The 25,618-nt window shown below is 46.2% G+C and overlaps 1 protein-coding gene across 2 annotated transcripts in view; it reads left to right on the top strand.

Moving 5' to 3' along the window:
* Positions 1–25,618, top strand: part of LOC120918715 (NXPE family member 2-like) — a 65,015-nt gene that overhangs the window by 14,639 nt on the left and 24,758 nt on the right. The window contains exons 3-4 of one of the 2 annotated variants that reach the window (XM_040330425.1): positions 1,984–2,045; positions 21,466–21,684. In XM_040330425.1, the coding sequence (XP_040186359.1) occupies positions 1,984–2,045; positions 21,466–21,684 (281 nt within the window). The remainder of the gene's footprint in view (positions 1–1,983; positions 2,046–21,465; positions 21,685–25,618) is intronic. The other variant, XM_040330426.1, reaches the window with a different exon arrangement.

The following is a 25,618-nucleotide window of genomic DNA, read 5'->3' as shown; positions in this document are numbered from 1 at the left end:
ATTAGCGTGAGACCTAATGTTGAAGTCCTGTACTCTTGAGGATTCTCTCTCCTAATTCTTCCTGTGACTTGCCCACTAAAGACATAGGGGCTCTGTGCCACACTTTGGGTCCTGGACATTGGGCACCGGTCACTAGGGAGGGGGTTACACTCAAGACCCCCCTCACTACCAAAGCACTCTGTCATCTCTGCCAAGTCACTCCACACTCTAGCCAGCTGTCAGCTCTAGCACCAAAGCACTCCACTGTTTACTCATGGCAATGGCAAGGTGATCCTTCTCCCTTTGAAACTTTCACCACTTGTTAGCCTTGGTAGTGGCCATCCCCTGAAAAAAGCCCTGTTCTTTTGTATGCCTTGCATGCACCTCTTTGAAGAAGCTTCAGACTAAGCATGTTGTAACTTGTAACAGTCACCACCGTTTACGATTTCCCTTCCATCAGTCATGACAGCTTATCTGACACTCCACAATCTAGCAGACATCAGACATCCCATTTCCCCAGAAATAACATATGTATGAACACTTTTAATGGTTAGCCTTCAGGTTTATATACAGTTTACAAGGCATGTTTCAGTAATCACAGGAACAATCAAACTCTCCACCCCCAACATCACTCACTGGGCTTCAATTACATTATTTTAGATAATTACATAGAGGAGTTAATTGTCCCCCAGACGTTACGTCTCCGACAATAAGTGATTCCCCTGCAGAATACACATTTCTATGTCAGACGTTTGTCTGACATAATTTACTACAGATGACAAGTACATTCCACACATAAAACAGTATTAGCATGTCAACAGACCATGTTACACAGAGGAATGAGTTACTATTGCCTGGTAGGTTCAGGATAAGCCAACAACTTGTAATTAGTTCTTTGCAGACATTAAAGAATATATTGTGGATTACTGTCTATGCTAAAACAATCCAACATATGTCCCTTTTTTCCTGGCTCAATCTGTGCCCAAAAGGGACTCCCGTTACATAACTCAAAGAACATTTACTGAACTTTTTGTAGGAACAGAATTGATATGACACTCTTTTACAAAGTCCTTTCATACATAGCTTAACCACTTCAGCTACGGAAGGTTTATCCACTCTTCAAGACGAGGTCATTTTTTGCGATACGGCACTGCATTATTTTAACTGACAATTGTGCGGTCGTGCAATACTGTACCCAAATAAAATGTATTTTATTTTGTTCCCACAAATAGAGCTTTCGGTGGTATTTTATCACCTCTGCATTTTTTTTGCACAATAAACAATAAAATAGCGACAAATTTGAAAAAAAAGGGAGGCCACATGTGCAGCACAGCGTCACACGATGCAGCATTTCTTTGTATCCTTTCCCATATGGAAGGGGGGGGGGAGTCTAGACAGCCTGCCTCTCCTTGTATTTATAGCCCTCCACAAGGGGGCAGAGCTATGAAAACCAGGGAGTGAGCAGATTTAACACCCTTCCTAACTCCCTAGGCAGCCTATTACTCAAAAACTCACTAACAGACTTTATTATAACACAGTCCAGATCAATAACATGATGCAGTATATACCTCAAAAGTAGGCACCTACCTACATGCTTATAACTTCCTGTGCACTGAACATAAATCTCAATACTAGTTATCTTCTATAAACTACAAGACCGCTCCGCTTTGTAATTGTGCTAAGGAGGTGTTGGTAGTCCATATCATGAGAGCAGCCTAGGGTGACAACCCTGCTCCTTCATAGATACAGTGCAGTAAATTAGCATTTGGACAGAAAGCGTGTTACTGGCAGGTGAAAATAAATAAAAAAAAACTCTGAAAAAATAAACTAATGCAGCCAAGGACTGGTAAACGTCAATATATTACATGTTTTCTCTTGGGTTTAGATAAACTTTTTTGGAGGCTGAGGTGGTTGGGGGCTCTAGATTCACACATGATGAAAGCTAATCAGCAACACTGAAATATTACATGTAATTCTTGTTTTTTTCATCATTTATAATTAAAGGTCCAACATTGGCATAGAAATTCCAAAACAAGTTGGAAGTATTGACGTTTTAAAATGCCCAAGTAAGTCTTCATTTTACATTGTTTTTTTTGTTAGTAAATTAAAAGTAGATTGTACAGGTACATCTCAAAAAATCTGAATATCGTTTTAGGGTTGTCCCGATACCCCCCTTTTTTAGGACTGAGTACAAGTACCGATACTTTTTTTCAAGTACTCGCCGATACCGAATACCGATACTTTTTTTTAAATGTGTCCCCAAATGCAGCCATGTCCCCCCACAAATGAAGCCATGTCTCCCCCACAGATGCAGCCATGTCCCCCCACAGATGCAGCCATGTCCCCCCCATATATGCAGCCATGTCCCCCGCATATGCAGCCATGTCCCCCCCATATGCAGCCATGTCCCCCCATATCCAGCCATGTCCCCCCATATCCAGCCATGTCCCCCCCATATCCAGCCATGTCCCCCCATATGCAGTCATGTCCCCCCATATCCAGCCATGTCCCACCATATGCAGCCATGTCCCCCCATATGCAGCCATGTCCCCCCATATCCAGCCATGTCCCCCCATATGCAGCCATGTCCCCCCATATGCAGCCATGTCCCCCCATATGCAGCCATGTCCCCCCATATCCAGCCATGTCCACCCATATGCAGCCATGTCCCCCCTCCATATCCAGCCATGTCCCCCCATATGCAGCCATGTCCCCCCCATATGCAGCCATGTCCCCCCCATATGCAGCCATGTCCCCCCATATGCAGCCATGTCCCCCCCATATGCAGCCATGTCCCCCTCCATATGCAGCCATGTCCCCCCCATATGCAAACATGTCCCAACATATGCAGCCATGTCCCCCCCATATCCAGCCATGTCCCCCCCCCATATGCAGCCATGTCCCCCCATATGCAGACATGTCCCCCCCATATCCAGCCATGTCCCCCCCATATCCAGCCATGTCCCCCCCATATGCAGCCATGTCCCCCAATATCCAGCCATGTCCCCCCCATATCCAGCCATGTCCCCCCCATATGCAGCCATGTCCCCCCCATATATGCAGCCATGTCCCCCTTACTTACATGCTGCCGCGCCGCCGCTTGGTTAATACGGGCGGGGAACATTACAGCTTTCATTTGAATAGCTGTAGTGTTTCACGCCGCGCTGCGTATAGACACTCCCCCTTGCTCGGGATTGGACAGTTCACCCGAGCAAGGGGGAGTGTCTATACGCGGCGCGGCGGGAAACACTACAGCTATTCAAATGAAAGCTGTAATGTTCCCCGCCCGTATTAACCAAGCAGCGGCGGCAGCGGGGATGCGGCGGGATGCGGCGTAGCGGCTGGATGCGGCGTAGCGGCGGGCGAGTATTCGGCCAGGCATCGGGGGCATTTGCGGGAGTATAAGTACTCCCGCAAATACTCGGAATCGATACTGATACTAGTATCGGTATCGGGACAACCCTAATCAAAACGTTTATTTATTTTAGTAATTCAATTCAAAAAGTGAAACTCACATATTATATAAATTAATTACACACAGAGTGATATATTTCAAGCATTTCTTTCTTTTAATTTTGATAATTATGGCTTACAGCTAGTGAAAACCCAATATTCTGGATCTTAGAAAATGTGAATATTACATAAGACCAATAATAAAAAGGATTTTTAATGCAGAAATGTTGGCTTATTGAAAAGTATGTTTATGTACAGTATAGTATGCACTCAATACTTGGTCAGGGCTCCTTTTGCATGAATTACTGCTTCAGTGCAGCGTGGCATGGAGGCGACCCACCTGTGCCACTGTTGAGGTGTTATGGAAGCCCATGTTGCTTTGATAGTGGCTTTCAGCTCATCTGCATTGTTGGGTCTGGTGTCTCTTATCTTCCTCTTGACAATACCCCACAGATTCTCTATGGGGTTTAGGTCAGGCGAGTTTGCTGACCAATGAAGCACAGTGATATCATGATCATTAAACCAGGTATTGGTACTTTTGGCAGAGTGGGCAGGTGGCAAGTCCTGCTGGAAAATCGGCATCCCCATAAAGTTGGTCAGCAGATAAAGTGATCTAGAGTTTCCTGGTAGAGGGCTGCGCTGACTTTAGACTTGATAAAAAACACAGTGGTCTAAGACCAGCAGATGACACGGCTCCCCAAATCATCACAGACCGTGGAAATTTCACACGGGACCTTATGCAACTTGGATTCTGTGCCTCTCCATTCTTCCTCCAGACCTTGATTTTCAAATGAAATGCACATTTTTCCACAGTGCAAGATGATTTGGGGAGCCATGTCATCTGCTGGTGTTGGTCCACTGTGTTTTATCAAGTCCAAAGTCAGCCTCCATGCCACGCAGCCTCCATGCAGTAAATTCATGCAAAATGAGTCTTGACTTAGTACTAAGTGCATACTATACTGTACATGGACATACTTTGGAGTTAAGCAACATTTCTGTATTAAAAATCCTTTTTTTTATTGGTCTTATGTAATCTAATTTTCTGAGATACTGAGTTTGGGGTTTTCACTAGCTGTAAGCCATAATAATCAAAATGAAAAGAAAGAAATGCTTGAAATATAACACATCTTTATAAAATATGAGTTTCACTTTTTGAATTTATGGATAAACTATACTAGACTAGACTAAAAAATTGGGACTTTATATGAGGCACTGGGTATCAGCCAATACCTCCATCCCCACTGATTTGAACAGAAAAAGACAAGGGTGGAACGTTAAATGAAACATGCATCCCAGGAGAACCGCAAAACAGTTGAATATGGCAAATAACCAGTACATTAGACCCAAAAACGTTAACATGAGAGCATTGCATATCAGCAATTGGCAGTCAAGTATTTAATCGCATAAGAAGTATATCACAAACAATAATGACATAGCATACGTAGTATAGTAGTCAGAAATTGAATAGTACATAAATCTGTGACAATATATAGTAATAAGATAAAATAAGCAATAGTACAATAAGGAGGGACAAAAGGCCAATTCAATTAAAGCGTGTCTCCATGGTAAAAAATGATTAGAGCTTGCATATGCTGGCACACTCCCGATAGGTATTGGATCTGATGGGTAATATTAATACTACTAACTATATACAAAGGGGGCATCTAACTAGCCCCCAATGGGCACAATGGGTACAATGTAGAAATATAAAAAATCAGTATCCTTAAAATGTATCTCCAAGATGGTTGTAACCGTATTTGGTTGGTAGAGTCCAATCGGTGTATGAGGTAGTAGATGTTGCAGTAGCGGTATATATGTATGAGGGCATCTTATTGGCTCAACGCGTTTCATGGCTACTGCCACTCTTCAGGAGCAGGTATGTAGTAGGGGTCTATAGATATCAAAATGGTAAAATTTAGAGTACGTAAGTATGGTGAATCTAGGTGCGGGAACAGGAGGGAAGAAAAAGAGCAGTAACAATTCCTAAAATGACTTACAGGTATGCCAAGGACTATGAATGTAGGCGTGGAGTCAAGAGGCCGAGGAGGCCCGGTCGAGAGAACAACAGCCCGTGGGAGCTGAGGTGGATGTGCCCCACCATGCAGGCTGGTAATCGGGTAACAGGCTGGGGTTTCCAGAAAGGGGTTTCCATAGGTTGAAGTGGTGGGTAGGTCCTCCAAGGGTGCAACCATCTATAGAGGAATGGGGGTGGAAAATATTGAAAAAGCAAAAAGTGGCAAATTATGTGTGTAATGAAAAAGAGTAGGTAAAATTAAAAAGACTGGGAACCAGTGGGGAAAGGTGGGTATCAATGGAGTGGTAGGCAGGAAAATAGAGTGAAGTAGCAGTGTAAGTGATAAGCAGTAGGATGGTATAAAAAATAGTACATTGTGGTAACAATGTATATAGTGAGAAAGCCTCAATACTGAGGTGATGGATCATAAGCACTAAGTAAAATAGTGATCAATGGTAAAGAGAGGTGAAATAAGTATAACAGGGTGTGATGGTAACAACCATCAGAATTTACCGTGATATGTAAGTCTGTGAAGGTGAATGCTGCAAGTCATTTTAGGAATTGTTACTGCTCTATTTCTTCCCTCCTGTTCCCGCACCTAGATTCACCATACTTACGTACTCTAAATTTTACCATTTTGATATCTATAGACCCCTACTACATACCTGCTCCTGTCCCTCCTTATTGTACTATTGCTATATATGAACCCAATATGTTATTTTATCTTATTACTTTATATTGTCACAGATTTATGTACTATTCAATTTCTGACTACTATACTATGTATGCTATGTCATTATTGTTTGTGATATACTTCTTATGCGATTAAATACTTGACTGCCAATTGCTGATATGCAATGCTCTCATGTTAACGTTTTTGGGTCTAATGCACTGGTTATTTGTCATATTCAACTGTTTTGCGGTTCTCCTGGGATGCATGTTTCATTTAAAGTTCCACCCTTCACTTTTTGAATTGAGTTACTGAAATAAATTAACTTTTTGATGATATTCTAATTTTATAAGATTCATCTGTATAGTCAGATGTAATGTCTGTGGCCAGCTTTACACATATGTGAGCAGACATTTTGGGGTTCTATTGCAAAAAAATAATTAGTTAAGTAAATGTTTTAAAGTGTATGTTCTCCTTGTTCGCCAAGCAACAAAGTCAAAAGTCTCGGAGTCATCTTTGACTCAGACATGACGATGGATGCACAAATAGGATCAGTTGTCAGCGGTTCTCATCATCTGCTCCGCATGCTACGTAGACTCATCCCCTTCATTCCGGAAGAGGACAGAGCTGTAGTGGTTGGAACTATCATCAACTCACGACTCGACTACGCAAATTCCCTCTATTTAGGACTACCGAAATACCAGATGTCACGTCTACAAGTCGTCCAGAACACGGCAGCCAGACTGGTAACTGGTAAAAAGCCGTGGGAATCAGTCTCCCCGGTCTTGAGGTCCCTCCACTGGCTGCCCATACAGGACAGGGTGACATTCAAGACACTCTGCCTCACCCACAAATGTATACAGGGGAACGCTCCCCAATACTTAAGCGAGAAAATAAAACCCTACGTCACCAAGCGCATGCTCCGGTCCACCAACCAAAACCTTCTCCAAATTCCTAAATCCCGCTACAAATCGAAGGGAGAACGCAGATTTTCGGTCCAAGGACCTCGGCTCTGGAATGCTCTACCCACTACCATCCGCTTGGAGGAAAACCATCGGGCCTTTAGGAAAAAACGAAAGACCCACCTCTTCTGAAGGACCGGTACGACTGGATGTCAAGCGCCTTGAGGCGATTAAGTTTGCATTGTTGCGCTATATAAGTCACTCACTCACTCACTCACTCACTCACTTAAAGTGGAGTTCCACCCATAAATATAACATTACATCAGTAGTTTTAAAAAAATGTCATTAGTCCTTTACGAATTATATTTTTTTTTTTAGATGCCTTCAAAGTGTTGTTGCTAGGTAGAATAGTTAATCTTCCCACTTCCTGCACCTAGGTGCTAAATGCTTCCTAACCTACACCGCACAGACTCCTGGGAATGTAGTGGGTGTAACTTTCCAGAAGTCTGTGCACTCCCCAGTCTCAAAGAATCATGTGACTTGGACAGCACAGGTGCTGAAACCTGATCTGACACTACTTGTGCAGCACTGAGCATGTGCGAGATCTGCAAGGCTGAAATCCAGGGACTTCCTGGATTTCAGCCTTGCAGATCTCGCACATGCTCAGTCTGGCTTCATGATGCCCACACTTAAGATGGCCCCAGTCAATTTCTATTTTATAAAGTGTCTAAATGATGTAACAACCTAACAAAACGGACATTAGTTTACAGACTAACTTTACTAGAATACATTAAGCTTGTGTATTACAGGGGTATTTATATTTAAAAAGTGAAATTGTGTCCGGAACTCCGCTTTAATAATGTGTTCAATTTGAATCACCCAATCAGATGCGAGGGAAGTAAAAATAATGGGTTTTTGTTATGACAGGCAGTTGATTGCTCTGTACCACCTGTAGTTATGCCCTTAGCGGGAACACACAATACAGCCAATCACACATAAGTGGCTAAATAACCACTCCACCTACATAGCTTGAAGTGGAACTCCCACCAAAGCTATTGTATGTTTGTTTAAGATAGAGTGGGGAAAGGCTTCTCTATTTGTTCTTGTGGCAATTTTCCAAGGACATAAAGTGAATAAAAAGCAACAATTATTTGCCACCAGAACAAGAGTAGGTGGGAACATACAAAATGTCAATTGCCATCTGGAACCATGGCAGGTGGCTTGGTCTCAGGCATCCAAGAGTTTCTTTATAAAGAAAATGCATTTAAAATATTTTACTTTTGGTAGACACTGGATGTGCTCCACGCTGTTTACCCTGCCAGCTCCAATCGCCCCCAAACTTTCCCTGTTGGGTTTGTCTTCTTTGAACCTAGCTAAACCCTACAAAAAAACTGATACGCTATGTGCTTACAACTGTGGATGCCTTGTAGCTTTTTATACTAGAATTAAAGACATAGAATAATGAAGAAACTGAGAGCTAGAATCCATAAATTGGAGGCCCATAATCTCACCTTGGGACTATGTCTTCTTAACGAAGATCCGCCTGGAACAGAATCCACTGTAGTTGTACCCCTCTTGTTAGTTGGTTGACTACTGAGGAATTGGGACACTGCAGTAGTCCTCTTTCTCTCACTCTCTCCCCTTCCCCCTTTTTTTCTAGTCCATTCTGGCTCTCTTTATTTTATTTTTTATCTAAGGGATACTTTGCACTAAAGGCTGGGTTCACACTTATGCGATTATAGACATTGCATGTGACTTTCAGAGCTTTCCTGTACACACCACATGCAATGTCTGTGCGATACGAATCGCATTCGCACCAAAATGATGCAGGACCCTTTTTTGGTCTGCACTGGAATTGGATTGCATGGGTTTTCAGACCCATGCCATCTGATTCCATCCAAATACACAGTTCATACTGCATTCTGCAAACTGATTTGGGGGTGTCATTAAATTTATATTGACACCAGCAGCGGTTTGCAGAGCGCAGTGTGAACTGCCTGCAATTTAGATGTAATGCGGGAACCAGCACAGGAATCACTGTCGTTCCCGTATCGCTCCAGTGTGAACCTAGCCAAAATATTTAGGCTACAATGTTGTTAGGTATAGTACTGAGCCAGTCCTTGCAATTTGTAATGCTTGCACTTTGCTCATTATTAGTAGCCAATATTTGTTTTATAATTCCTATATTAATGGCCCCTGCTGAGGCACCTTTTTGTAGTTTAGGCTGGATTCGCACCTATGCAGTTTTAGTGCTTTTGGCATTTTGCAGATTTGCACTACAGAACGTGTTCCATAGGAAACCATGTTAAATGGATCTGCAAAATGCAAAGGTGTGAATCAGGCCTAACAGTGTGCTAAGATTGTGAACTGTTTAACTCAAGCACAGTGCATGTTTATTCTTACTTTTTCTTTATAACTGAAAAAAATCAATAAAAATTGTTATTGAAAAAAAAAAAGAAGGTCAAAGGCGTTCGGGGATTCGGGGAGATGTCCGTTCACTTCTTTTTGTGTCTTTAGAGCAGCAAGTACAGTAAGAATCTCTATTGATGTGTACTATAGTGCTCACAAATAGATGCCCCGGGTCTTTTACCAGTAATTGCCCTGCAGCCAGGTACACAATCACTCCTTTGGCTCAATGAACAGTCTAGGGGTATGCTTTTCTGATGCTTTATTGCTGAACTTGAACTTTGATAGGTTCAAGGTAACTGTGTGATACTCCAGCAACTTTGAGTAGTGAACTTGACATTAAACTTTCTCTTAGTAAGCTAAACAAGGGTCCTTGCTTGCAGAAAATATTGGACTAAGCTTATCACATACACTTTACTAGGGATGAGCCGAACACCCCCCGGTTCGGTTTGCAGCAGAACATGCGAACAGGCCAAAAATTTGTTCGAACACGCGAACACAGTTAAAGTCTATGGGACACGAAGATGAAAAATCAAAAGTGATAATTTTAAAGGTTAAGTTTTAAAAACGCCCGTTTTTTCGGGAGAAGCGATTTTAATAATGCTTAAAGTCAAACAATAAAAGTGAAATATTCCTTTACATTTCGTACCTGGGGGGTGTGTATAGTATGACTGTAAAGTAGGGTAGTAGCATGTTTCTCGTGTTTAGAACTGTTCCTGCACAAAATGTAATTTCTAAAAGGAAAAAACGTAATTTAAAACTACTCGCGGTCCCCCCCAGTCCATTACCAGGCCCTTTGGGTCTGGTATAAATATTAATATTATATTATCGAAATCTGCAAGCCCCCTTTAACAAAGGGGATCCCCAGATTCCGGCCCCCCTATGTGAATTGGTAAAGGGGTACATTGTACCCCTACCATTTCACAAAGAAAGTGTAAAAAAAAAACAAAAAAACACAGACACAGTTGGGATAAGTCCTTTATTAAAAATAAAAAAATACAAAAAATAAAAAAATTCCAGCGATGTAATCCGGTCTGTCCAGCGTTGTAATCCTATGTCCCGCGGTGATCCAATGTCCAGCGATGTTCCAGTCACCACTCCACTCAAAACCCCCATGACGTAAGAGGACGAGAGGTCACCCACCGACATCATTGGGTATTCCCCGCTTGCCGGGGAAAGGTGGGGCTTACCTTATGATGTGGATGGGTGACCCGCCCCCTCTTACGTCATGGGGATTTCGTGTGGAGTGGAGACTGCTGCAGTCTCCAGTCTCCACTCCACACGAAACCCCCATGACGTAAGAGGGGGCGGGTCACCTGTCCACATCATAGGGTAAGCCCCGGCTTTCCCCGACAAGCGGGGAATACCCAATGACGTGGGCGGGTGACCCCGCCCCCTCTTATGTCATGGGGGTTTTGTGTGTAGTGGAGACTGCAGAATCGCTGGACATCGGATCACTGCGGGACATAGAGAACAACGCTGGACAGACCGGATTACATCGTGGAATGTTTTTATTTTTAATAAAGGACTTATCCCAACTGTGTCTGTGTGCTTTTTTAATAATTGTTTACACTTTCTTTGTAAAATGGTAGGGGTACAATGTAGGGGGCTTCCAGATTCCGATAAGCCTCCCGCCCGCAGACCCCCACAACCACCGGGCAAGGGTTGTGGGGATGAGGACCTTGTCCCCATCAACATGGGGTCATCCTCCCCATGTTGAGGGCATGTGGCCTGGTACGGTTCAGGAGGGGGGGCACTCTCTAGTCCCCCCTCTTTTCCTGTGGCCTGCCAGGTTGCGTGCTTGGATAAGGGTCTGGTATGGATTTTTGGAGGGGACCCCACGACATTTAAAAAAAAAAAAATTGGTGCGGGGTTCCCCTTAATATACATACCAGACCTGAAGGGCCTGATATGGAATTTGGGTGGACCCTTGCGCTTTTTTTTTTGCCATTTTTTTCAATGACTTTGATCTGTATTGCCGGGACCCAACAATTCATGAATAGCCGCGTGTAGTTTTAAATGACTTTTTTTCCTTTAGAAATTACATTTTGTGCAGGGACAGTTCTAAACACGGGAAACATGCGCTACTTTACAGGCATACTATACACACCCCCCAGGTATGAAATGTAAACAAATATTTCACTTTTATAGTTTCACTTTAAGCATTATTAAAATCACTGCTCCCGAAAAAAATGTAGTTTTTAAAACTTTTTTTTTTTTGCATTAATACATGTCCCCTGGGGCAGGGCCCAGGTCCCCAAACACTTTTTATGACAATAACTTGCATATTAACCTTTAAAATTAGCACTTTAGATTTCCCCTATAGACTTTTAAAGGGTGTTCCACGGCTTTTCGAATTTGCAGCGAACACCCAAAATTGTTCGCTGTTCGCTGAACGGGCGAACAGCCAATGTTCAAGTCGAACTCATGTTCGACTCGAACATTAAGCTCATCCCTACACTTTACTAGTGAATTTTCTTTGAGGTAGAACTGACTCTATTGCAAGAGATTTAGCGAGAGTTAGAGCCAGTTGACGCTACCGCAACCTGGGGGGCGACTTGTGTTGCCCCAAGTAGCGCTACATGACAAATTACATGGAAATGAATGAGAGCTGTCTTAATGCACACTACTGAAGTCGCTCCGACTTCAGAAAAGGTTCTTGTACTACTTCAAGATGACTTCTAGGCCACTTGTACACATTGATTTCAATGGAAGTCGCCTCTAAGTCGGATCCCCTGTCTTAACTGAAGCAACTTTACAGGAAAATAAACTTGTTTTCTCAGGCAAACCCCTCCCTCCCACAGAGCTGATTATTGTTTGATTGGCCACTGGCAAAGTCGCCTGTCCTGGAGGCAACTTGAAGTCGCGTTGTAAGTCGCCCCAAGTCGCTCTGAAGTCGCGCCCAGAGTCGTGTTGTCCCTGTGTGAACCCACACTAAGGGGAGAAGTCCAGCCTGAGCTTTTTAGGCTGGGCTTCTTCTATGGGTCACAGCAGTGCAATTTGTTTTGCACTCCAGTGACCCGTTTTCAGCGGAGAGGTCTGAAGTCCGCTCTCCAGACTTAGGAAGTCTGTATCTACCAGCTGTCTTAACTGAAGCAACTTTACAGGAAAATAAACTTGTTTTCTCAGGCAAACCCCTCCCTCCCACAGAGCTGATTATTGTTTGATTGGCCACTGGCAAAGTCGCCTGTCCTGGAGGCAACTTGAAGTCGCGTTGTAAGTCGCCCCAAGTCGCTCTGAAGTCGCGCCCAGAGTCGTGTTGTCCCTGTGTGAACCCACACTAAGGGGAGAAGTCCAGCCTGAGCTTTTTAGGCTGGGCTTCTTCTATGGGTCACAGCAGTGCAATTTGTTTTGCACTCCAGTGACCCGTTTTCAGCGGAGAGGTCTGAAGTCCGCTCTCCAGACTTAGGAAGTCTGTATCTACCAGCTGCCTGAACTGATGGCAGTCTCAGCCGCTCAGCGAGCCGCTGAACGGCCACCCCCTGGCCCTCCACTGCTCAGCACTCCAGTGAGCGTGAAGGAGTAAAGCAGGAGAGCTTCTGATTGACAGGCAGCAGCTCTAGGGGAGGTGAGCGAACCGAGCCATTGGTGATGTTCCGTGGCTCGGTTCTCAGTGAAGAGGTGGCGGGGGACAGATGCAGTATCGGTCCAATGCTGCATCCACCAAAGTAAGTATAAATTCAAAAAACAAACCCATACTTCTGGCAAATTGTCCTAGCTTGCAGAAAATTTTATATCATGCTTTTCAGGACACCAGACCCAATGTCCCAACAAAACAAACTCTAACACAAAAGAGATGGCAGTAGCACACAGTGTCTAGGATCTCTTACTCCAACCTGTACTTACTAATGTCCTTGGATAATTGGTTGCCTCTTTCCAATATCTTCCATGCACTTTTCCAGTGATACCAGACTAGATCCCCATCCTCATTAAATGGCCCATCTCTATTACCATATTATGTTACATCACATCCATGTTTTCACCTCTTAGTGCTTTGTGCCCCCCTCAAGTGCTCCCACATTCACCAGAGGAATTTGACTCTGCTGAAAACGTACTTTTTGCTCCTCTGTTCTAATCATTTGTAGTGCCACCCCCGTCAGGGCCACTGGAAGATAACTGGACCAAAAGGTTGCACTTACCTTGCAGGTCTCCCAACACCTCTGAAATCCTGGGTTCGGACATATTCCAAAAATGACAATGTAATTACACAGACACCAGACTGCAGCACAGTAAACAAGTATTTTACTTAAATTTGTTAAAGCAGGTAAAATAAGAATGGCATAGGCACAGGGCTTGAATCCTGCAGAAATGCATGAGACCGGCATTCCTGTACTTTTTCCACAGCAGGAACGCCATTCCCGTTACCAGCCACATCCTATAGGAGGGATGCAATCAGTGGGGGGGCTACACATTGCGCGAAGTGTCAGGCCGGCACCTCCAGGCCGCATGTCAATGTGGGGAAAGCAGCTGTAGTAGCTTGGCTGCTCCTTCAGCCCACACCAATCACCTGACCGCCTATTCAGTTGAGCAGTTGGGGTGGGGGGCATAAACTACCCAGCTCCCCCATGACCATGAAGGGGGAAGGAGCTGCAATGGATCCCAAGCCCATCATGTGATGTTGCCTGCCAGACCAGACCCATGCAGCCTCCCTGTGTGCCTGCATAGGAGTAGCGGGGGCAGTGGCAGATAGAGGAGTTGATCTTTCCATATTCCTCCTGCAGCCTCTGAATGCCCACTTCTCCTCCTCTCCCTCTTGCAAGCAATCAGAGGCTGCCGGAGGAATATGCAAAGATCAATTCCTCTATATGCTACTGCCCGCCACTCCTCCTATCCAGCTTCTTTTGCTGCCCTCCCCCTATGCTCTTAGGCCCCCAGTGCTCTTTAGCTCCCCCAGTGCTCTCCACCCCCCTGTGCTCCTTTCCCCTCCATGCTTTCCAGTTCCCCCTAGTGCTATCCAGTTCCCCCCAGTGCTCTCCGGTTCCCCCCAGTGCTCTGCAGTTCCCCCAGTATTTTCCAGTCCCCCCCCCAGTGCTCTCCATTTCCCCCCCAGTAATCTTCAGTTCCTCCAGTGCTCTCCACCCCCCCCCCCCAGTGCTCTCCTGTTCCCTCCAGTGCTCTCCAGTCCCCCCCAGTGCTCTCCAGTTCCCTCCCAGTGCTCTCCAGTTCCCTCCCAGTGCTCTCCAGTTCCCTCCCAGTGCTCTCCAATTCCCCCCAGTACTTTCCAGTTCCCCCAGTGCTCTCCAGTTCCCCCCAGATATTTAGTGTCAAACTCTTACATATGACAAGTATACAAAGGGTTTGCAGTGCAAAGACAATTACAATAAGTCAAACACTGGTAACTAATAGAACCTGAAAGAACCTATGACCACAGATATAAAAGGGAAGAGAATGGCCTTTTGTGTCAGACTGCTCCCTCCAAATCCTGATGCCATAGGCCCAATAAACTTATTTATAAGACAGCAAGTTGCAGGAAATGCAATACTTAATCTCTGAGAAATTTCCCTTGATGTGTAGAGAAGTCCAGCAACTGAAATGGCATGTGCAAATTGTGTCCATTTTAGGCTTTAATGTAGCGAGTAGAGATGGGGCAAACACCCGCCTGTTCGCAGCAGAACTCCTGAACAGGGGAAAAGTTCTGCCCTGAACTGCAAACTTTATTGAAGTCTATGGGAGACGAACATGAGAAATCAAAAGACCCCATTTTGAAGGCTTATATGCAAGTGATTTACTTAAGCAAATAAAAAACAAGGTCCCCCCATGTAGATCTGATGGTCGTCACCACCATCGGACCCGAGAAAAAAAAAAAAAACTTTGCCATCCATGAAGGCTAACTGCCTACTGCAGGCTCCGCCATTTCACTTTTTCTTTTGGTTTTTTTTTTCAGGGAAGCCCATTGACAGTTGATGACTCACTGGTTGTTAAGGACTTCATGGCCGGCTTTCCAGCCCCGCTCCTTAACAACCAGCTATTCACTGCACCTTAATTGGGCAAAGCTTTGCCCAATCAGGGCTTAGAATGCACCGTGTATTGTGAAGTTTTGCTCGGCCTGACCCGGTAGCCCAACTGTAATAGAGAGATGGAATAAAGGTGTCTGCATGCAGTGTCTTTGTAGGGTGTACTGAGGGTGGGCTTCTGCCCACTCATCAATCCAGATGACACCAAGGCTCACAGGAATAGGATGTCCTGCAACAGGCTCCTGAAGTATCTGGAACCAGAGAACAGTACAGCATCGCATGACTGTGCAATTGTCAGTTAAAGCAGCGCGGCACGGTATCGCCAAAAATGGCCTGATCATTAAAGGGGTAAAACCTTCTGAAGCTGAAGTGGTTAACACATACCTAAGAGTAAATCCCCCCCAGTATAATCCCACCCTAACTGTGTAAATCCCCCTACTATACTCCCTGCAGTGTAATCCCCCTGTATAAATTCCCCAATGTAATCCCTTGCAATGTATTCTCCCCTGCAGTAGGAGGTGAATTAGTGGAGCCAAATGCCTTGTTCCGGCACTGGGCTCTGGGACTCCAGTGGTAATGAGGACCCCGGGCAGTGTTCAGGTGCCCAAATTAGTCCACCCCTGCCCCAGTCTGTCCTGATATATCCCTCCCCCACCCCCTCCCAGCTCTAATCTTATCTAATGACTGATCCCATTTAACTCATCATCAGAGTAGGTAAGTATGTCTGTAGTAGGGATAAGCTTCGTATTCGAGTCAAACTCAGGTTCGACTCGAACATCGTATGTTCGATCGTTTATCGAAATTACGAACGTTTTGGGCCGTTCGCGGCAAATTCGAGTGGCATGTCACGGCCCATAATTCACTGCGGCATCGCAGTGCATTGCTGTCTGATGATTGCCGAAGCATGCACTATGACCCGCATGCTTGGCCAATCACAGCGTGGCAAAAATGAAAAGCCATAATTGGCCAAAGCCGGGGTGGCTTTGGACAATTATGGCTCAGGGGGTTTAGTACACGCCCCACACTATATAATGCTGCCTGGAAGTCGGCCTTGTGTAGTGTGTTGGTGGTTTACAGAGAGAGACAAAGAGAGAGAGAGTGTCATTTTTTGGAGTTAGATAGAGCAGGCAGGCTAGTGAGTTAGAGTTACAGTATGTAGAGGATATATATATGCATTCCAGGTGTTGTATATATATTTATACACTGTATTGAGTTTAGATGTGCTCTTCCTAATATACTGACAGGCAGGCAGGTGATTGTGCTAGCTGCAGTATTTTCATGTGGTGACCGCGATATTGTGTCAATCTCGCTCCCTTTCTCGGCGAGATTGACCACCTACGAGCCCCATCGCGAGAGCCAGCGCCGAGCTGGCTTGCCGCGATGGAGACACAGCCGTCATAGAAGCGACGGGAGATCCGACTTGGATTCCCGCCAATTCTACACGTGTGCGGCGTTTGTTATGAATCCTGAGGGGGACGTCCCCGCTGGATTTTAAATAAAAATCTGGCATGGGTTCCCCCCTCAGGAGCATACCGGACCCTTAGGTCTGGTATGGGTTGTAAGGAGACCTCCCCTACGCCGAAAAAACGGCATAGGGGGTCCCCCTACAATCCATACCAGACCTGTATCCAAAGCACGCTACCCGGCCGGCCAGGAAAGGAGTGGGGACGAGCGAGCGCCCCCCCCCCTCCTGAGCCGTACCGGGGCCGCATGCCCTCAACATGGGGGGGGTTGGGTGCTCTGGGGCAGGGGGGCGCACTGCGGGGCCCCCCCACCCCAGAGCACCCTGTCCCCATGTTGATGAGGACAGGGCCCCCTTCCCGACCCCCTGTCTTCTTTAGCTCTTTTCACCAGGGGGGGCTTCTTCTTTGACGCGTCTTCGGGTGGGGGCCGCTCTTCTTCGCCGCTGTCTGGTTCTCTTCCACCGCCGGGGGGGGGTCGCTTTTATAAAAGCGCCCACCCCCCGGCGGGTTTCCTCCGACGTCTTCGTGGGTAGGTATCACATGGGTAGGTACGGAGCATGATGGGACTGTGAGGCCTATATAAGTCAGATGCAAGCCGCGCACCTGTCATTGCAGCGAGAAGAGGCGACGTGTCAACATCGGGAGAAGAGAAGAATAAGACGTCACAGCACAGAAGAAGAAGACGTCACAGCACAGAAGAAGAAGAAGACGACGTTCAGCGCTGAAGGAGAAGGCACCGGACAGCGGGAGGAAGAACCGGGGTGCGCCGAGTCAACAGCGGAGAGCGGCGAACATAGAAGAAGACCCCCGAAGAGTGGAGAAGACCCCCCGGATAGCGGAGAAGACCCCCCCGGATAGCGGAAGAAGAAAAAAAAACCCATGTTGAGGGCATGCGGCCCGGTACAGCTCAGGAGGGGGGGGCCGCTCGCTCGTCCCCACTCCTTTCCTGGCCGGCCGGGTAGCGTGCTTTGGATACGGGTCTGGTATGGATTGTAGGGGGACCCCCTACGCCGTTTTTTCGGCGTAGGGGGGTCTCCTTACAACCCATACCATACCTAAGGGCCCGGTATGCTCCTGAGGGGGGAACCCATGCAGGATTTTTATTTAAAATCCGGCGGGGACGTCCCCCTCAGGATTCATAACAAATGCCGCACACGTGTAGAATTGGCGGGAATCCAAGTCGGATCTCTCGTCGCTTCTATGACGCGCTTGCTGGAATGTGCTTTTACTATTCCAGCAAGCGCGAGATGTCGGCACCCTGTCGCCCAGAATCAGCGCGATGCCGTCGTGCTAAAAACACATTCTCGGCGGCAGGTACTGTATACTGTCTGTGTCCTCTGTACAGTGTGCACTACTGGTGCAACAGATCACAGTTGATCCGTGATCCGAACGGGTCACCCCCTTCGGATCGGCACACACTGTGATCCGCGGATTGCCGCGGCTCCGGAGCTAGGCCGAAGCCTTTTCTAATGTTATGGCCGCAGGTCTGGAGCTAGGCCGAAGCCGCGGCCTTTCCTAATGTTATGGCCGCGGCTCTGGAGCTAGGCCAAAGCCGCGGCCTTTCCTAATGTTATGGCCGCAGCTCTGGTGCTAGGCCAAAGCTGCGGCCTTTCCTAATGTTATGGCCGCGGATTCGGCCTAGCTCCGGAGCCGCGGCCATAACATTAGGAAAGGCCGCGGCTTCGGCCTAGCTCCTGAGCCGCGGCCATCTTGGTACACCCAGCGGCAGTCCTCCTCTGTTTACACCCACAGAGGAGGAGGAGCCCCCACTCGGACACACCGCTGGGAGTTATACTACTGGGGGTGTCTGGCTGTACTACCTCTGAGGGGGGTCTGGCTGTACTACCTCTGGGGGGGGTCTGGCTTCTCTACCTCTGGGGGGGTCTGTCTGCACTACCTGGGGGGGGTCTGGCTGTACTACCTGGGGGGGTCTGGCTGTACTACCTGGGGGGGTCTGGCTGTACTACCTCTGGGGGGGGGTCTGGCTGTACTACCTCTGGGGGGGTATGGGGGGTATGGCTGTACTACCTCTGGGGGGGTCTGGCTGTACTACCTCTGGGGGGGGGGGTCTGGCTGTACTACCTCTACCTTCTGCACTTTGGTGCTATTGAGGGGTGGCAGGCAGTTAATTCTCAAATGAATAGGCTGTTCTGCAGCAAGGCACATACTCTGATGCATCGCATAGATGGGAAGTTGAACCTTTAAACCACAGTCAGGAGGCCGAGGGGCACCAAAAAACCCAAATTTTCAAAAAATCATTTGTCATTGGGACAGAAAGTGAGGTGCAATCTTCTGAACAGATGCGCACAGACAGCAAAACAAATGTTACAGGGGTGATAACCCTTCTCTATGTTTTCCAAAAAGCTTAAAAAATGATTTTTTTTGGCTGGAGCTACACTTTAAAAAAGTACCAGTTCAAAATTACAAACAGATTATACTTACTTAACAACAAACCTACAGTCCCTGTCTTGTTTGCACTGCCTGTATACTGCTGTTCAAAGTATATAGGGCCAAAGGGGCTGGTAATGACCTGGAAGGGGGGCGGGGAAACCCATGCTATTTTTCTCAATGATTTTCATCCCTATTGCAGACATTACATTAAAGCCGCAAGCAGTTTTAAATGACTTTTTTCTTATAGTAACACCCAGCAAGTACGATATTTAAAGGAATTTTTCAAATTTTTTTCACTTTAAGCATCATTAAAATCCCTGCTCCAGAAAAAATTACCGTTTTTAAAAAGTTTTTTTTCCATTGATACATGTTCCCTGGGGCAAGACCCGGGTTCTCAAACCTGTTTTACGACAATAACTTGTACATTAGCCTTTAAAATGAGCACTTTTGAATTTGAACGTTCGAGTCCCATAGACTTCAATGGGATTCTAAAAGTTTGCGCGAACGTTCGATCCGTTCGAAGGTTCTGGTGCAAACCGAATGGGGGGGTTGTTCGGCTCATCCCTAATCTGTAGGCTTTACCTGCCTTGGGTCACTGCAGCAGCTTCTGCACCATGGTGCCCAGGTCCTCAGTCTTGACAGCCTGGAGCAGCTCCTGGTTCTTCTTAATCCTGGGTATTAAAGAAGAAGGCAGATCCTGACAGAGCCTGATTGGTCCTGACATCCCCAGCATGCTTCCCTGGAGAGGAGGAGGACTTGGAGATTGATGGGACCCCAGGTCAGATGTTCTGCTAGGGCGGGAGAGCACACTCAGGAACACTTGGGAGGGAGGGATGGAGCTGAGATGCCGGGGGAGGAGCCATGAATACCTGGGGGTGAGCTCCATACTCAGGTGCCGAGCTGGGGATGGAGGAGTGGAGCTAAGGCACTGGGATTGAGCCGGAGGAGGAGCCAGCAATACTCGAGAGCAAGCTCCACACTCAGGAGCTGTGCTGGGAGGGAGGGAGGGGCAAAGCTGAGGTGCTGGGCTGAACCAGAGGAGGAGTCAGGAATACCTGGGAGCAAGCTCCATACTCAAAGCTGGACCGGGGAGGGGCAGAGCTGAGGTGCCCGGGTCAGCCGAGGGAGGAACCATGAATACTTGGGAGCGAGCTACAGAATCGGAGCCGGAAGGGAGGGGTGGAGGTGCCTAAGTAACCCCTGGGGAGGAGCGAAATTACAATCGAGCAGCCGGGAGTGGAAGGGAGAAGGATCATAACTGCCCATTGGTCTCCTGATCCCGCCCCCCTTCCTTGAGCCATCTGATTAGCAGCACTGACTCTGAGCTACATCCTGGCTGGGGGGGCCACCGCGCACTCTGCACAGATGTTTATTATGGTCAACGCCCCTGCTCGGGAGATATCCTCTGGCAGAGAATAGAGAAGCCAGCGGCCATGGCCGTGCCCTAGGCGGCAGTGCCTAGTTCGCCTAACGGTAGCATCGGCCCTGAGGACACTTCCCTGCGCCCCCCCACTCCCAATAAATTTTACCACCCAGGGCATCTGTCCCCTCCGCCCCCACCTTGTACTGGCTCTGATGACACAGTGTCCATGCTGAGCACTTGAGGGAAACAGGCTCACTGTAGCTGATGTTAGAGAATGTCCCCCGATAACACAGGCAAAATTAGCCACTGGCAACACCTGCCTACACATCCTTGTGTTATTTCATCCATATCATACCACTTTAGATTGAACTCAATGCTCAGCCATATATGTGGACATAAAGAGGGAATTCTATCATGGTGTAGCAAAAATGTTATTAAAAATGAATATACAACATTGCACTCACTTGATAAAATATCAGATGTACAGTATGCAGGTAAATTCTTTCTACCCTTGACTGAGCTATTATATTACTAAAACCCCTCCTACTCCACCCAAAACATGTATAGCCCCCACCCACTGTACTTCCTTATCATGTGCTGATCCAAGTTTCTGTTAGTATACCATTCTTCTATGCATAAGCTTAAAATAACAATGCCTCTGTATGTATCAAGTATGATTTTATTATAGATATCGATGTGAATATAATTTAATAATACAGTAAGAGGGCTTGTGCACCTTTTGAACAGCTTCTGTCTGAGAGGGGTAATTGCAACACTATTGGGTATGGGTGGAGTACATACTGTAGCGTGGGTGATTTTGGATTAAAAAAATGTTTTATTATGTTAATTGTTAACGCAATTCTTTTTCAGAAACCTCTATGAATGGGACTTCAAAATGCCAAATTGGGACCTCTCTTCCCTTCCCTAGTGGGTACTTCTTGAAGAATCAATGGTTCCCCTCATATTGCAATCTTTCTTCCTTTGAGCCCTTGTTAAATATCAATAAATGTTTGGCTGGCAAAATGATATATTTATTGGGCGATTCAACAATTCGCCAATGGCTAAGATTCTTCCAAAAAGTCATGAAGAGTAAGTATCCATGTTGCCTTTGGAAATTTTTAATCATAACCCAAGGGAACACATTTTAAAGGGGAGTTCCAGCCATTTGTATGTTTATTAAAAGTCAGCAGCAACAAAAAGTGTAGCTGCTGGCTTTTAATAAACAGGCACTTACCTGCTCCAGCGCTCCAGCGACGCGCCGGCCGGGGCTCCGCTCCTCTCCCCCCCTCCCCGGCCGGCGTCTTAATTTTCAGTGTGGGCACCCGGCCGTGACAGCTTTCGGCTTCACGGCCGGGCACCCACTGTGCATGCGCGAGCGGCGCGGCCCGGCGCCGCGCCGTGTAATTGGCCAGGAGATCGCCTAGGACCTGTGACGTGTCCTAGGCGATCGCCTACAGCAGCCACTTCCTGAAAGCGATTAAGCTTAGTCGCCTACAGGAAGGAGGAAGTGGGACAGGAAGTCCCACTCGTGCTGAAGCCCCCACTCCCCCCCCCAAAAAAATTACATGCCAAATGTGGCATGTAAGGGGGAGAGGAGTGGGTTAAGAGGAAGTTCCAAATTTGGGTGGAACTCCTCTTTAAATAGTGAATTTCAAATGGTCTCCAGGTGACACATTGTTACAAAGGCTATTTAATTTACATGTAATCAGTATTAAAACCCAAATCAAATATATTTAAAATATTGCATCTTACCAAAGCTTAAATATGCTGACTGTTAGTTAGGTTTTTATTTGTATTTCTTCCTATATTTTCACCTGGGGATCTGGCCAATAGCACACCTCTTGTCTGAGGGTGTCTCTACTTTGGATGGAGGAGACCCCTTTGGACGGCAGCATTATCAATCTAGGGAAAGGGTAGTGCTAAGTGCACTAGTTGTCCAATTAATGCACTAGTTGTTCAATTTATATATCCTGTAAGCACCCCCATTGTAAGCACCCATGCTTGTGTTAAGTTATTTTTCTAAACTCTCTAACTGCTAGTTTGTCTGACAGCTTAGTCTGTTAGGGAAGGTTGAAAAATAAAAGGCTTACTGGCAGGGTCACCAAATGAAAATTAAAGTAAAAAGGCTAAAAAAATAAAACGAATGCCGCCACCACATCAGCTGACTGGCTCTGTGGCAGCATATATTTGGGAAAAAAACTAGTCAAAAACAAGGTTTGAAATGCTAAACAAAAAAAGCATTTGATTGCAGCTATTAGCTGATGACACCTGAAGGTCCAAATTAACCGAAGATACCAAAGCTGGCATCATGTAGTAAAGAGCCATACATTTATTAATGGATGACCCAGAATGCCAACTTACAAATCACCTCCTTAGGTGTCCTTCATGCCACAAGAAGCTGACAAAGTGTTGGAATACATTGTTCATGTATTTTGTGCAACAACTACATCAGCCAGTAGATGCCAGTGTTTTTATGTTTGTAGCTGCATCTATGGTAGATTGTCTTTTCTTTGATAGTAAAATTTATGTTTCATGTCTGCAGTTAAGTAGGGATGAGCCGAACACCCCCCGTTTGGTTCGCAGCAGAACATGTGAACAGGCAAAAAATGTGTTCTAACACGCGAACACGGTTAAAGTCTATGGGACAATAACATGAAAAATTAAAAGTGCTAATTTTAAAGGTTTATATGCAAGTTATTGTCAAAAAAAAGTGTTTGGGGACCTGGGTCCTGCCCCAGGGGACATGTATCAATGGAATTTTTTTTTAAAAAAACTGACTATTTTCGGGAGCAGTGATTTTAATAATGCTTAAAGTGAAACAAAAAAAGTTAAATATTCCTTTCAATTTCATACATGGGGGGTGTGTATATTATGCCTGTAAAATAGCGCACGTTTCCCGTGTTTATAACAGTCTTTGCACAAAATGACATTTCTAAAGGAAAAAAGGTAATTTAAAACTACCCGCCGCTATAATGAATTGTCAGATCCCGGCAATACAGATAAAAGTAATTGAAAAAAAAATGTCAGGGGTCAATGCGTGGGGTCCCCCCAAATTCCATTACCAGGGCTTCAGGTGTGGTATGGATATTAACAACTTAACGACCGCCCACTGTATATATACGTCCTGTTTTTAAAGATGGATATCTCGGTAACGGCAGCAGCTGCTGCCACAACTGAGATATCTATCTCTTCAGTGAGCGGTTCTGTCAACGATAACGGTGGTCTCCGTGGCGGATTCACCACAAGATCGCCGTTATCGGTGGCGGGAGAGGGCCCCCTCCCGCCTCTCTCCCACACCCTCCGCCGCTTACTGGAGCCGTCGGTGGCGATCGGGTTCTGCTGCCTGCTGTGTGGGGATGCGAGTGAGGGCAAGATGGCCCCCACCTGTCCCCATAGCATTGCTGGGCGGAAGTGACGTCAAAATGTCAGTCCCGCCCATGCGTCTTAAAGAGACATTTTTTGTTGTCATTTTTTTTTTTTGCATTTAAGTCTTAATATGAGATCTGAGGTCCTTTTGACCCCATATTTCATATTTAAGAGGACCTGTCATGCTTTTTTCTATTACAAGGGATGTTTACATTCCTTGTAATAGGAATAAAAGTGGTATTTTTTTATTTTTTATTTCAGTGTAAAAAATTATAAAATAAATAAAAATAAATAAGAAAACCCCCCAAAAATTTTTTTAAAGCGCCCCGTCCCGACAAGCTCGTGCGCAGAAGCGAACGCATACGCGAGTAGCGCCCGCATATGAAAACGGTGTTCAAACCACACAAGTGAGGTATCACCGCGATCGTTAGAGCGAGAGCAATAATTCTAGCCCTAGACCTCCTCTGTAGCTCAAAAAATGTAGTAAAAGTAATTTTCTAGCAAAAAAAAATGTTTTAGTCTTGTAAACACCAAATCTGAAAAACACCTTCTGTCCTTAAGTGGTTAAGGGGAACCCTGCGCCAAATAAAAAAAATGGCGTGGGGTTCCCCCCAAAAATCCATACCAGACCCTTATCCGAGCACGCAACCTGGCAGGGCACAGGAAAAGAGGGGGGATGAGAGAGTGCCCCCCTCCTGAACCGTACCAGGCCACATGCCCTCAACATGGGGAGGATGTCCCCATGTTGATGGGGACAAGGGCCTCATCCCCACAACCCTTGCCCGGTGGTTGTGGGGGTCTGCGTGTGGGGGGCTTATCGGAATCTGGAAGCCCCCTTTAACAAAGGGAACCCCCAGAACCCAGCCCCCCTATGTAAATTGGTAACGGGGTACATTGTACCCCTACCATTTCACAAAAAGAGGGTGGGGCCACCATGATGTTGACGCAATGGGGGTTACCCGTGTTATTAAAAAACTGTCAGACAGCTTGCGCGTCATTCAGGCCAGGAGCCTCCAGTGGGGGGCCGGGATCTGTTCAAGGGGGCTTCCAGATTCCGATAAGCCTCCCGCCCGCAGACCCCCACAACCACTGGGCAAAGGTTGTGGGGATGAGGCCTTGTCCCCATCAATATGGGGACATCCCCCCTCTTTTCCTGCAGCCTGCCAGGTTGCATGCTCGGAAAAGGGTCTGGTGGAAATTTTTGGGGGGAACCCCACACCATTTTTTTTTTATTTGGCGCAGGGTTCCCCGTAATAACCATACCAGACCTGAAGGGCCTGGTAATGAAATTTGGGGGGACCCCCACGCATTTATTTTTTATTTTTCAATGACTTTCAATGACTTTTATCTGTATTGCCGGGACCCGACCCGACAAGTAGCCGCTAATAGTTTTTTGTGCAGAGACGGTTATAAACACGGGAAACATGCGCTACTTTACAGGCATACTATAGACACCCCCAATTATGAAATTTAAAGGAATATTTCACTTTTATTGTTTCACTTTAAGCATTATTAAAACTACTGCTCCCGAAAAAAATGCAGTTTTTAAAACGTTTTTTTGCATTAAGACATGTCCCCTGGGGCAGGACCCAGGTCCCTAAACACCTTTTATGACAAAAACTTGCATATTAACCTTTAAAATTAGCAATTTAGATTT

The sequence above is a fragment of the Rana temporaria genome, chromosome 12 (genome assembly GCF_905171775.1).
Source record: "Rana temporaria chromosome 12, aRanTem1.1, whole genome shotgun sequence".
Classification (NCBI taxonomy): domain Eukaryota; kingdom Metazoa; phylum Chordata; class Amphibia; order Anura; family Ranidae; genus Rana; species Rana temporaria.
The sequence above is the reverse complement of the archived record's forward strand: the minus strand, read 5'-3'. Positions and strand labels throughout refer to the sequence as shown.